Source organism: Alternaria novae-zelandiae (assembly GCF_023758075.1).
Source record: "Alternaria novae-zelandiae strain BMP 2774 chromosome Unknown scaffold_27, whole genome shotgun sequence".
NCBI classification, from domain to species: Eukaryota; Fungi; Ascomycota; class Dothideomycetes; order Pleosporales; family Pleosporaceae; genus Alternaria; species Alternaria novae-zelandiae.
Genome location: NW_026056987.1, coordinates 179,283 through 192,800, shown reverse-complemented (window position 1 = coordinate 192,800; position 13,518 = coordinate 179,283). Strand labels below are relative to the sequence as shown.

Below are 13,518 nucleotides of genomic sequence, written 5' to 3'. Positions count from 1 at the left end.
ACCTCCGCACTATGCACGCCAGATGCACACCATGCCACCAAAAATAGCGCCTTCATGCACTACCTGCACGCAATCAGCCGCCGTTGGTGTTTCACCTGTCGCTCGAGTACACTACAGCCATGCAGGACATCCTCCAGTTGAACCATCGCGCCTACCGTTTCCAAGGCTGCCAACGAGGCCGCCGATACCACAGAGATTAGACGCCGCTTCGGGTTAGCGCTGACTCGCCCTGCATCGACGACGATCGGAGATTTTGTGGTTTATCGTAGCACGTGAGTTGCACAACATTACACAATATTGTCCTAGAGTTTACATACTTCGCGCATTTTAGATGTCTTAAAATATAGTGTTTTTGCGATGTTGCTACAGCATCGGCCTGAGTTTGCGCAGCACCGAGGATACTCATGGATAACATCACCAAGCACAGGGCAAAGGGCCTAAACTTGGGCTCATGCTGATGATGAACCGAAAAGGCCCGTCTCTTTAGGTGTCCATCCGATGCGGAGGCTCCGAGAATGTCGAAGGATGTCTACTCCAAGCTTTGCAGAAATGTCGTTTTCCTGTCTTTTTGGACTCTCCTTGCATTCTCCTTGCATTACAACGAATATATAAGCCACTGGGTATCATTCAACCCCATTCAAACCACGCTACACCTGATATTCACTGCGCCTTGGTCATGTGATACCCACATTCTGCTCTACACACGTGCACGCTCAGATTTCAGCTGCTACACAGCCCTCACGCTCTCTTCGGAGTTCCCTCGAAAGAGTCCAAGGCTCACTTTGCAACGACATGGATGTCAGCAACGCCACAAGGGTGGATGACCAACTTGGGTCAGTGTTTGCAGTATTGGAGAGCAGCCTCATCGTACAGTGCGTCGTGGCCATAGCTGCGATATGTGTTTGCACGAGGATATGGTCGTCGCACGTCTTCAGATCCATCAAGTATGGCAAGGGCCATGATGTATTACCACCAACACTGCAGTATTAGATTCTAGGGCTCAGACATGCGTTATCGATCGCGTATGATTTACATGGCTTCCTAGCCAAATGCATGTAAGTGTCTAGTAACGACTAGCTTTATCTATTACACAGTGCTAGACCTAACATAGTAGCAGGAACGAATATAGCAACAGCTTACCCTTCTTCCTTAACAGCGCAGGCGAGAGACTACTCTTCATTCTCGACCCCGAGCATATTAAAGGCGCACTTAACAACTCCGCCGAACTAGACCCTAACCCCTTCATCCACGACAAGATCATAGGCGCACTAATAAGCAGTCCCAAAGCCGCTATCAACTACTACAACTCCCCAGAAAGCAACACAGACTACATCCGCCAACACACAACCGGCTCTAACCTCGGTCTCCTCGTCCAACGCCTTTTCGACGTCATGGAGCGCACCATCTCCGAACCCCTCGCCTCGACCCCTGATGGCACATGGCACGAAATTCCCGATCTTTACGCTTTTCTCGAATACCACCTTTCGTATGGCATAACCGAAACACTGCTGGGCAGTTCGATTATCGAGTCTTCCCCCGCTTCATCATTCCAAAAGCATACGCCGCCCGCGACCGCCTCCTCTCCGCAATCCGCACATGGACCATCAAGTCCGAGGCTCTGCGTCAAGCCAACGCCGTGAACACAGTGTGGGATCCCGTCGCGGGTTCGGGCCTCCTTCAAGAACGCGAGAAACTGTATAGCGAAATGCCTGGCCACGGTATGGAAGGCCGGTCCACTCAAACTCTCGGTTTACTCTACGGAGGAACTAGCCTAACCGTGCCCGTCACATTCTGGTATCTGTTCGAAACGCTGCGAAATCCGGAACTACAACAACGTGTGCTATCTGAGATGAAGGTCCACGTAAACGAGGAGACAAAAGCGTACAATTTCATGCAACTCACCTCACGCCCGCTATTCCAAAGCCTCCACGCCGAGACGACACGAATGTATAGTTCCAACCTCGCGGTTCGAGAGGTTACGAGTGACGTGTGGAAGTTAGACGGGAAATACACCGTACCCAAAGGAACCCAAGTCTTCATCAGTCATAAATTCGCCGGCCAATTCACCCAGGGCTGGCGTGCCATCCGGCCCCATACTGTTGCTAAACCTCTAGATACCTTCTGGCCTGAGCGGTATCTCGTCGGCACCTCCTCTTCCACCTCCCCCTCCCCTCCCTCTTCCAGGACCGATACCCGCTCAAAGTTCAGCGACGCAGGTCTAAGCGGTAGTTGGACGTCTTTCGGCGGCGGCGAACATAAATGTCCTGGTCGACATTTTGCACGCAATATCGGCATTGTGACACTAGCGGTATTGATGGGGGTGTTTGAGATTGAAGTGAGTGATTTGGAGAGAGCGAGGAGGCTGGATCCGGGGAATAAGAAAAAGGCGTTTGGGACGATGAGGCCGAGGGAGAGGATTGCGGGGAGGGTTAGGCGGAGAGTTTAGGGCAGGGTTTAGGGGAGGGGTGGGATGGGATGAGGTATACATGGCCTTGGACGCTGGTGATGGAGACGGATTGGATAGGATGTAGCCGGCACACGCTACATATTCAAGGCACATTCTACAGATACTTGCCTGTATGGAAATTTTGGTTGCAGTATACATACCCCCCGACGCTATCGATCCCATAGATTCCAATGCGTTGTAGACGTCACGCGTCAAAAAAAAACAGTCTTGGCTGGCGCCACCTGGGCATGGATCCTCTCCTGCAGTCTGTCCAGCGTCCTTCACACTCACACACACACACTCTATTTTCAAATCAATATCATCGTTGCCCACACAACAATGCCCACCAACGCCCCGTTCATCGTGTTCACGAGCCCAGATCCTTCCTCCGATGTAAGTGTCATGTATCACGAGCTCCTCTGCATCTGAACTCATGGCTTGATATAGGACGCGAAGCCAGAAGACCCTGTAGCTTTGCAGCTCCGCACGCTATACTGCGACGAGATCAGCGGCCACACCCAACGTCTCAAGGCCATCGAAGATCTAGCCAAAGGTCTGGGACTGTCGTTGGAAGACCTTCATGGGGTAAGCTTCCCTATCCACGCTATGTCGCTACCGTTGGCTAACGTTCACGCGTAGAGCCGCAAGCGGAAACAAGAGGCTGCCGAGATCCCGAGTTCTCCTCCTCGTCGGCGGTCTTCTCGGCTTATGCACGTTGCTCCTCGTATCACATCCAAGAGCTCTGAGCTTCCTGCCGCTTGTCACATCAAACAAGAGGACTCTTCGCTTCCTGCCCCCTGTCAAATCAAGCACGAAAGCTCCGCCCTGCCTCCCTATCTGCTCGTCCCCAATACCCCTGTCAGGAATGCCTTCACCGACACTATCTTTCCTTTCTACAACAAGTAGGACACGAACAACCTGACGCTGTCGCCCTACATTTCCAGTAGTGTCTCTAGGGTCCCAGAGAATGAGTCTGGTTGTGTAATCGCGTCATGTGGGATTGGTGGTTTCTTGATGCCGTAAGAGTCAGAGTCAGAGGGAGTCACGACGGGAGGAGGTGGTGGAACGTCGCACGCTTTCAGGGACTGTCCTACTCATTACCATATTTTTAGAGTTGCATGACATATGAATAAGCCGCATTACCTGTCATCGCTTCGCTTTTGACTCATGCCTATGTGCGATGCCGTTGCTATCCACGTCGCCCCTTGGGTACTGCGATGCTCGTGTTACAACGCTTCAGCTGCGTGAGGCCATGCTTAGGTGCGTTCATCCTTCCACACTGGTTGCTTTATCGACGAACAGGCTTCATGGCATGACCGCGTTCCATGTCAACGAAGCGAAGTTGCCAGTGGTGTATTGCTTGTAGCTGCGTGAATGGACGTTAAACACAGCTGAACAGCCGCCTAAAGCTGTAACTAGAAGACTACATCGCCTCAGAACCTGTATTAATATACGCTTTCACATCGATGTAGTCTGCAGCACACCCGTTTATCTTCACCCCAATATAAGATGTAGCAACAGTGCCCTCGAAGCGTCCAGAAGACTAACAATAGATTCTAAATAAGGAGTCTCGCTATCCAAACCAAGACTCCCCTCCTACTTCTCCAACCTCCCAGCCCTGCTCTCATCCCTCCACCACTCACACTGCCTCCTCCTAATCCCATCTCCCTCAACCCTACTATTCCCAAAAGCCTCCATCCTTAACTGCAACCCCGGCCTCCCCTCACCCCCATCCTCATACTGCGGCCAAACCGGCACGCCCGTCCTATTCCCCGCATTCGGATCACCCAAGGCAACGAAGTCGGAGAAATACGCGTTGAGCAACTCCTTGCCTACTTCGGGGTACTGCACTCCACCGCTACCGGCCGGTTCAGCCCATGTGTACTTTGTGTCGGCGGTGTGGGGTATGCCTTTCCAAGTCGGGAATGTGTTGTTCACGGCGAAGACCATTTTGTACACGGGGACTGAGGCAGACGACATGCGCATGGCGGTTTCTTGACCGGCGCAGACGTACATGTAGTCGGTAAGCGCGGCGGAGAGGCGGTTATATTGTGTGGAATTAGGGCTGTGGGCATAGGGGCCGTTGATGTCGTCTGCTGGGTCAGGGTAAAGCTCTTCGAGATCGGATAGATCGTCAGTGGTCAGGCCTGGGATGAGGTTCTTCATGAAGGCGAGGAATTCTTCGTTCGTGAATATGTCGCCGGGGGAATAGTATTTTGCTTCGTCGACAACGTTGGTGGTGATGGTCGGGATGCGGTAGAACTGTTCGTTGATTCCGGATGTTGAGCCTGCTTGTTCAAGGAGAGGGCCGCCTCGCGTGGGTTGGAATGGCCACGTGATGGGGTATTCTGATGCGCGCCACAGCAGAGCGCTGGCGTTCTGGATTGCATCGATGGGGACCGAGCGCAGGCAGCTGAGGATTTCGGCATCGGTGCTGTTGGCTACTGCGCTGCAACCTGTGTAGCTAAGGTATTGCGCAAATTGCTCCTGGTACAACGGATAAGATGCATTGGGGAAAGCTCGGGCAGTCACACTGCCGGATTGGAGGAGAGCCTGCGAGAAGAGCGCTGGTGCATCCTCGGTTTTGTTGTAGTTGTGGAAGAGATGAATGCCGACTGAGTGCGCACCAGCTGAGCGACCTCCAATCGTGACGCGAGAAGCATCGCCTCCAAAAGCCGAAATGTACTTTTGAACGAACTTGAACAAGGTTTCCTGATCGCGGAGTCCGAGGTTGAGAAGTCCTTCGCGCTCAAAGACTGGAGACGGGAGGAAACCCAGAGAGTTGACCTGAACGACATTAGCTTTGCTCGTATGAAGGGAATGGCTATGCCTACCCTGTAGTTGAAAGTGACAACAACCAGCGGCTCCCTCGAGTTAGCCACAAAGGAAGCACCATCGAAGCTCCTCGCGCTACCAGCAACGAAGCCACCCCCATGGATCCAGATCAGCACCGGTAGCTCCGCATCATCCGCAACGCCCTGCGGCCGGAAAACGTTCATGCTCAAACACGCCTCATCCAACTCATACGGGAGTTCGTCTGGATCCTGGAAACACGAGTAACCATAACTGCTCGCATTTATAACGCCGTCAAAAGGCTCCGGCGCGCCGACGGGCGCGAAACGTGCCTCTCCAATAGGCTGGGAAGCAAAGTCAATACCGAGCCAGGCGTCTACAGCGCGTGGTAGAGGCTTCTTCGTCAGAGTTTGCGAGACCGTGGTGCCGACAAAGGTGCCGTAGCCGGGAAGCGTGACTGCAGATGAAGTGTTGTATGCTGCAGAAACGCTAGATACGCTGGTGGTGAGCAGCGCGAAGCTGGTGAGTAGTCGCTGAGCCATGGTATTGTGGCCCATGATGGCGTCGATGCGGGAATGTAGAATTGACGTGACGCGCTCGCACAACGCTGTAGTTACGTCCAGCGGCGCCATCGTTGGATTGTATATAACAACATCCGACGTATGCTATACTTGCGAGATCGGTCGTATACCTTGCACTGCGTTGCATTCGTATCGACGTTTGTCTCCACTCCTGACTCCACTACCCCACAATCTGCCTAGTAATCAACGGCGCGATGGTCTTGGTACCTGCTACATGCGGCGGCGACGTACGCCAACGCGGAGATACGCGTTATGTCGGCTGTTATCTGTCATCGGCAATTCGTCGGTACTTTATCTGACAGCCGATCGGATGGCATCCGACGGCGACGGATGTTGATAAGTGAGGGCGGATGGTTGTCGATAAGTGTTGAGGTTGGGAGATGCAGGTTGCGCGAGCGGAAGTTTGCCGGATCCGGGTAACAAAACCCCGGGGGCCGAGCACCCTAAGCCACGACGATATCGATGCCAATGACACGGGTTGGCATAACAGTCGACTATCGTTTCGCGGTAATTCACTAGAATGCGGTCCTGCCAGTTGGGTACGCGTTTACTTACCTGCTCTGGTACACTAGTATTGGAGATATGCGTCTACCTAGGTATTGACATGGCCTCAGGCATACTGAGCCATCAAAGAGCATGAAAGAGTCCCCGCTATATATGCCATCGCAAAGGTCGCTTCGAACAGTCTTCTGTCGTCTTCCGCACACACAAGGATGGGTGTTGTTCGCTAGAACCCGAGACCATTATCTGTGCACCACAGTCTCCAAGTTGATTGCAGATGTCCTAGATGCTTACTTCGGTTTCTTAAAATGGTCCAATGTTAACATATAGCATGACTTTAGCGAGTTTGTTGAGAACGTCGCTGTTGCGTTCGGGTCATCCAGCTGCGCGAAAAATCCCTTATCGTTTTTGGATTTCCGAATCAAGCTGCTCCCGAAACTGGAGTGTTTGTAAGAGGCTGGGTACCCTATTCGAAAAATGATGGAGCCTCGTTCGTCAGGTGATGATTTCATAGGCAGTCCCTGGCCTTTCATTTGCAAGAACTTGGCTGTCACGGGCCCGTCCGCATGTAGCGATATCATTTTACCATCGACATTTTGGACGTTCCTCTTCCAGCCTTTCTTCTTTTCTGCTGATGTAAGGTGGATTGTGTGGACCATATCTACATGAAGATGCTGGAATAGCGGATGTGGTTTCTACGAAGCATCAGTATGTCAAATTCGTGTCTCAGGATTTGAACACTTACATGTCGAATTCTGAACAAGAGGAAGGTTCCATGCCATTGTATTGGGTCTGTTCGCACAACATAGCAGATCCTATCTTTGTTGAGCACTCCCCGCTTGATCTGTAGGCTGATAACGATGTCTTCGAAAGACTTCGAATCGTGGGACCCTGAATTGACAGTATTGCGCCGGAGCGTGAATTGCTTGCTCGTCCCGGTGAATACCTCTTCAAGAGTCACATAGACATACTCCCAGATCACACCTGACGCCACTGCCCACGGCTTATCGTGGCAAAGTGTTGGCCCGACCCAGCACCTATCTTGCTCGTCAAAGTAATGTAATTCTCCGTATTCCACGACAGTACTTCGCGACCATTGACAGTTCCTTAGGTCGATGAGCGTGCCTTCATGTTCAGCTGATTTGGATGAGTTTGCGCGCTTGCTACTCGTCTTGTACATGAGTTCTTGTTCTAATTCAGAGATAAAATGTGGAGTAACGAGACCCTCCGGAGCTTCATGGGCTTCCAGAGGTTCCTGAACGCCCTCAGACTGACTAAGTTGCTCATCCGTGTCAGACCCGTCGCCTGAAGAGTCAGGGCTGTTACCGCGTATGTGACTGTCGTTTGTGAAAGAATCGGTGTTTGACGGCTCTTGTACGCTACATGTGTCCGAACTGTTGCTGCTTGAACTTTTCGTGGCATCATCCCCGATAGCGGCGACATCGTTATCAGGCATCGATAGCGGTTGCGTGGTTTCCGTGTGTACTCTTTCCACCCAGGCGTGAACTTCATATGACAGATCAACATCAACTTCCGTCATGTGGTCATCCAAGACCTCGTCTTCCAACGCTACCACATCCTCCGAGTTTATGAAGGCCGTGGCATCACGTCTACCCGCAAGCACGTCCATATGAATCCGATCCAGTTTCGCCCGAATCTCCAGGAGCGACAGGTAATGCGCCTCAGTATTCCGCTCGATCCTAGAAAACGTGCCGACATTAATGCCGGTCAGCAGTTGTTGCAACCGAACACTATGCGTCGCTATCTTCTCCCGTATCGCAGCTTGCTTCCCAGTCGTAAACGCCAGTCTATCCCGATATCGCGCATCGCGTTTATCGAGCGAGCGGAAGTCATGCAGTATCTTCTTGACCGAGCGGAGGTCGGCTTTGCAGTCTTGTAAGCGCGCAGCGAGCTCGCCTTTCTGCGCGGGGGAAAGCTGCTGGAATGAAGACTGGGGGTTCTTGCACTCATCATCGAGAGCGAGGAGAAGTGTGCGTAAGGAGGCCACTATTGTGCGCCACGTTAGTGCTTGTACGAGTCGTGTTAGCGTGGGAGGCACTCACCATCTGATGTGATCTCCCTGAAGTTGTCGCCAGCGTTCTTACACGACTTGTAGACTGAGTACGCGTAGTTGCCCACTAGGACGATGTCACCGATTGAAAACCCGAAGCCTGACATTGTGTGGTGTATACGAAGTGACGCTCAAGCCATGAGGATGAGCGCTTGAGGTCATTCTCATGTCCGGTCAAGGCTGTGTCACAACCGATGTGCTGCGGCGAGGTTGAAGGATTGTGGCGGGGTTGTTCGTGCGTTAGCGCCACGCGAGCGCCTTCACCCCATTCAAGGACCTCGGGAAGACCCGGACATCTACCTCCCACGTTGACCTAGGAAAAAGCTAAACACCCTAGAGCCTACATGATAGGTGACGGAGCGTTAATGTAGGCTCTTAATCTGTTTAGTATTTTTCTTGTATAAGGTGCTCCTAGAAGGCTACCCATGTAAACTGTCCTAGGACTTCATCGTAGAGAGCTCCCTCTGGTCGCATCAATTTGTCCCGCTCTACATGAAAATTTCTCACCGAGTCACCGTACCAGGTTGAGTTTCTACATACGTTGAAAATGTCAAGCTCACTACAGAGCAGGAACAATCTGAAAATCATGGAAGTGTGACGGATAGTGCCATTGCTCTCGAATCCAGATGTGCGAATGATACCGCGCTTACAGCAGAAGTCGTGACCAACAAATTTTGAATGATATGCTACAAGCCCAAACCCTAGAAAGATGTCCAGGAGCCTCAGCTGCTTTCCCCATTGAACCATGACCGGAAGCAACGCCGAGTAATAAACCTGTGCATAATAAACCTTCCCACCTATCTCCCCATCGATACTCATCTCCCCATCCCCCATACCCCTCCCTAACTCCCCCCATCAAACCCCCTATCCAACTTCTTCAGCGCCTCCTCCACCTCGACGGCCCTCTCCTCCCCACCCCTCAAGCCCTGCAGCCTCGGCAAATTATGCATGACCCGCTCAACCATTTCCTCCAGTGCTTTAGGATCTCTTACACCACCCCCGACACCCGTCATCGTACCTCCAATCCCACCTAGAGCGGTAGCGCGCATGTTGTCCCAGACGGCTTGGGCGGAGTCTGACTTGGCTTTGCCTTTGGCGGTATTGTTGCTGTTGTTGCTTGGACTGCCACTGCCAGTACTGTTGGTGTTGGTGTTGGTGTTGGTAGTCGTATTGATATTGGTGTTGGCGTTGTTACTGTTGCCCATGTTCTGACCACCCCCATTATCTGTCCCCTTCGTCAGCTCCGTATTCTGAATCGGCAATTGCTGCTGCTGGTGCATCGAAGACTGCGGCACATGTTGACGTTTCCTCAGCATGACCTGGCCTTGTTTGTCCATGTAGGTTTCGTACCCTTGTTGGTCGAGCACTTCGTCGGGGACGCGGACGTTGACTGGTGATCGGTTGCTGCTGGCCCCAACACTACCATGACCACTTCCACTGCCACTTCCGCTGCTCTCGCCTGGAACAGCAGGGTTCGAGTTTGGGTGTGGGCTTGATGTCGCGGCTGGGCCGGCAGGGGCTTTCGCTTTCGCATTGGCATCTTGATTATATTTCTCCAGCGCGTGAATACGGTCTTGATTCTCTTTATTGCCTTCCATGAGAAACCGAAGACACATTATAGCGTGTTCGCGTATATACGGGTTGTGTTCGTCGTAGGAGCAGCAGTTCAACACCGCCTCAATACCACCCAATGGCCGTATCTGATCTTGAACGTGCTTATTCTTCCAGACCAGGGAGCTGAGGACGAGGACAGCAAGTTTCTTCAGGTTGCGCCACTCGAAGTCTGAGGGTTCGTCGGCTGCTTCGTCCATGTAGGGTCGGGGTGATGGTGAGGTGGGTGGAGGGATGTAGGCCTCGGCTGCTCCGGCTGTGGTGTCGTACGGTCGTTCTACAGCGACTGGTTGGGGTTGGGGTGGCTGCTGCTGGTCTTGCTGCTGGTGTGACGGAGGGATGTGAACCTCTACTGGGGCTGGAGGTGGTGGCGCGTGCTGGACATTCCTCAGTGGAGGCGGTGATAGCTGACCCTTGGGTATTGCTGCGTCCAGTTCTTTCAGTAGGGTGACCAGTTCATGTGAGATCTCCCAATTGCTCAGCATTCTCTTCCATGTCTCGTGTTCTGTAAGAATGGCGAAGAACTCTAGGTACTGGTAAACGCCTTCATACATGCGTTCCATGTCCCACAGATTAAGAGGGAAGTCTTCGGGTTGCGCATGTCCAGCGCGGATCTGGCCTTGCAGGAAGATGAGGGCGCATGTTTGGGGAATGATGTGGCGACGGAACTCGGTGAGCAGGAAGTTGACCATGTGTACATCGCCTTGGTCGACTTGAGGGTGGTTCGCCTTGAGATGGCCCTTTGTGGGTTGGGCACGGGCTTGTCTGGCGCGGAAGATATTTGTGAGAAGCTTCATGATGACTGCCTGAGCCGGAGAGATGATGTCCTTGGATCTGTCGTTACGTTAGTCAAAGTCCGTGTTTCCGATGGGTACACTTACTCAGACTCTCTAAAGGCATGGTAAGCGAACGGCAGCAGCTGATTCGCAAGAATAGCCTCCATGATCTTGACCATGAACTTGAAGTACAACTCTTCCTCGCGCAGATCCCAAGCAGCAACAAAGATCAACAACTCGCGCAGCAGATTCCGGCCGTTGTCCTGCGCAAGAAGCAAATGACACCGAACACCATGCATGCTCCTGACACTGCTGAAAACAGTCGGATCGGAATGATGACCTGGCTGTCCCTCCGTAGGCTCAACGATTCCAGCCATGATGATCATGGGCAGAACCTCAATCTCAGTAGGACCCAGAATAAGCGGAACATCTGTGAGCAACCCTCGGCCTTCATCACCAGGTATGTCATCGTAGTCGTCATCATTGTCATCGTCATCCTCTGGCGGAGGAGAGGTAGGAGACGCTACGTCACTGATTAGCCCTGATGGACGGTCGGGGTCTGGCTCCAGCCGCTTAAGCAGATCTTCTTTGCCATTTTGGAGTATCTCCGCACCGAAGGATGGCGGGTATGTCACACGGAAATCGATCTCACCTGCCGGGGGAGACCGTTTGATGCTGGGATCTAGTAACGAGTCATCCAATGCTGGTTTCGGGGATTGCTTCTCCGCTGTGGGTTGGGATGCTTGTTCGCTGTTGGACTCGTCGCCAGGTAGAGCTGTGATGGATGACCGCATCCTGTCGACCTCCACTTGGAGTTGGTTGATGCTTTTCGCCAGCGCCTGTACACTTTCTTCGTTCTTGGCATGCTGATCCACGACTTTGCGGTATGTGCTGGTTTGAGTGATCTGATCGCGATATCGGGCAACGACATCTGCATAGAGCATGTTCCATTTCTGAAAGTGTTAGCAGGAATCAGGTCACACGACAGACGTAACCTACGTTCTTCTCCTCTTCACCCATGGTCTGCCACCTCCGCCTGCACTCGGCCGCAATTTCATTGGCACCTGCCTTGACACCATGATGTATCAGCGCCTTCTTGACGTCGTTGCCAGTCTCGCCAATGTAGAGCAGGAATGGCGAGGACGCAGGCTGTTGAGGAATCTTGAACGCGTCCAGACTTCGCGCTGCATGAGTCGGCAGAGGCTGCTCCTCCGGTGGCGGGCCTTGATCTTGTTGCGGAAATTCGTCCATTTTGTACTTCATGTCGGCAAAGTTGGGTAGTTCATTGTCGAGATGACTGTCGAATAGTTCGATCCAAAGCATCAGTTTCCGTTGCTCGTTCCGCGCGATGAGATTGTTGAGGAATTGCAAACAAGTGATGAGCAGTTTCTTGTAAGCATTAATGACGCCCTGCCATTTGTCCTCGTCCTGGGTTCCAGCCTCGCCATCATAGCCCCGCGCCGTAACGCGTACGCAGACATTGATCAATGCAAAAATGTCCTTGTCAAAGAGCCTGTCCGCACTCAAATTCTGCACCCTCTCGCCATGTACCTGCACATTCCTTGCAATGCACACAAGCTGATTCAGCCGTTCCAGATCCCTCAGCAGGCTCGGCGAATAGCTTGCGATGAGCGGGCCCGACAGACCCTCATACTCAGGCGCAGCAGGATCCGGCGCAGCGAAACAGCGGCGTTCGAGCGAGGGGATAGCAGCTTTAAGCACGCCCGCGAGATCGTCCCAGAACTCCCACGAGAGGCCGAGTTCTTCGCGCAACTCGAGGCTCTTCCGCGACTCTTCCAGCGTCTTCTTCACCACGTCGCGCTCCAGCATGCGCAGTGTATCGTCCCGGACATAGCCCGGGTTGTGGAAATGAACGGTATAGGGCGCGAGCGCGAGGCGTAGTCGGGTGAGGTAGGGTCGCGCGGTCATGCCGGACGAGCTCTCGGGCCGCTCCGAGTCGCCCACGCTCTCCGTGTCGTTGATGCTGCCTTCGGCCATGGCGGGCTCCGTCTCAGGCTTCACGTCGGGCGGTGATGGCGCGCGGCGGTCCCAGTCATTCCACAGTTGGTGCTCGGCGAGTAGCGATCGGTAGACCCATACACGAATGGGCCCGGGTGCGCGGAGGATACGGTAGACGTTGTTGGAGGCCAGTTTTTCGACTATGTTGTGGTATTGCGCCAGCGCTATGGGTGCAAAGGCGAGGTGGGCAGTCTCTTTGCCCGTGTCTGCAAACGGCGAGGGGAGATGCAGAGCAGCAGGCAGCGAATCGGAGTGCGTGGAGGAGCCAGAGTCGGAGGTCATGATGGCGGCGGCGTTGACCAAAAATTTACTGTCGCCTCAAGACGTTGCCCCACCATGGACCTGATCCCCCACCTGACGTATACAGGACGAGGTAGCGACCCCTTTTACATTTGAATGGCAAGCGTCACTCACGATGGTTCTGATCGATTTCACGTTCACTCACATCAATCATAAAAAGTCGATTTGTAACATTTTTCATTCATACCAATACTGGCATCATTGATATGTACGGAGCATATGAACCTCGAGTAGGCATAGTATTTGGCCCGGCGAGTCTAGTGGTACCGCTTGTCTCAATCTTGGAAGCAATGTAATGTGGTCATGATACATGGTAATAGTATCTCCCACGGACATGAATTGTTCCGTTGACAAAGCCTTTCAGCTTTGCGCTGTGCCGTTAAGCATGCACGCGTGACCCTCACGAGGGTCGGTGGTGGA

General features: G+C 53.0%; 5 protein-coding genes across 5 annotated transcripts; 2 read left to right on the top strand and 3 right to left on the bottom strand.

The window, feature by feature from the left end:
- Positions 1-792: 792 nt before the first annotated feature.
- On the top strand, positions 793-2,229 carry J4E88_009932 (uncharacterized protein; the record flags this gene model as incomplete). The annotated part of the gene is made up of 4 exons (XM_049403530.1): positions 793-833; positions 1,130-1,515; positions 1,557-2,133; positions 2,217-2,229. The coding sequence occupies 4 exons, from the start codon at positions 793-795 to the stop codon at positions 2,227-2,229; spliced, it is 1,017 nt and encodes a 338-aa protein (XP_049250692.1).
- Positions 2,230-2,785: 556 nt separating this feature from the next.
- On the top strand, positions 2,786-3,085 carry J4E88_009931 (uncharacterized protein; the record flags this gene model as incomplete). Its single annotated transcript, XM_049403529.1, has 2 exons — positions 2,786-2,839; positions 2,894-3,085. The coding sequence occupies 2 exons, from the start codon at positions 2,786-2,788 to the stop codon at positions 3,083-3,085; spliced, it is 246 nt and encodes an 81-aa protein (XP_049250691.1).
- Positions 3,086-4,042: 957 nt separating this feature from the next.
- J4E88_009930 (uncharacterized protein) lies at positions 4,043-5,871 on the bottom strand (the record flags this gene model as incomplete). The annotated part of the gene is made up of 2 exons (XM_049403528.1): positions 4,043-5,233; positions 5,281-5,871. 2 exons carry the CDS (start codon positions 5,869-5,871, stop codon positions 4,043-4,045), a joined length of 1,782 nt encoding a protein of 593 aa, XP_049250690.1.
- Positions 5,872-6,898: 1,027 nt separating this feature from the next.
- J4E88_009929 (uncharacterized protein) lies at positions 6,899-8,499 on the bottom strand (the record flags this gene model as incomplete). Its single annotated transcript, XM_049403527.1, has 3 exons — positions 6,899-6,949; positions 7,067-8,328; positions 8,385-8,499. The coding sequence occupies 3 exons, from the start codon at positions 8,497-8,499 to the stop codon at positions 6,899-6,901; spliced, it is 1,428 nt and encodes a 475-aa protein (XP_049250689.1).
- Positions 8,500-9,234: 735 nt separating this feature from the next.
- J4E88_009928 (uncharacterized protein) lies at positions 9,235-13,080 on the bottom strand (the record flags this gene model as incomplete). The annotated part of the gene is made up of 3 exons (XM_049403526.1): positions 9,235-10,837; positions 10,885-11,732; positions 11,779-13,080. 3 exons carry the CDS (start codon positions 13,078-13,080, stop codon positions 9,235-9,237), a joined length of 3,753 nt encoding a protein of 1,250 aa, XP_049250688.1.
- Between the last annotated feature and the right edge of the window lie 438 nt (positions 13,081-13,518).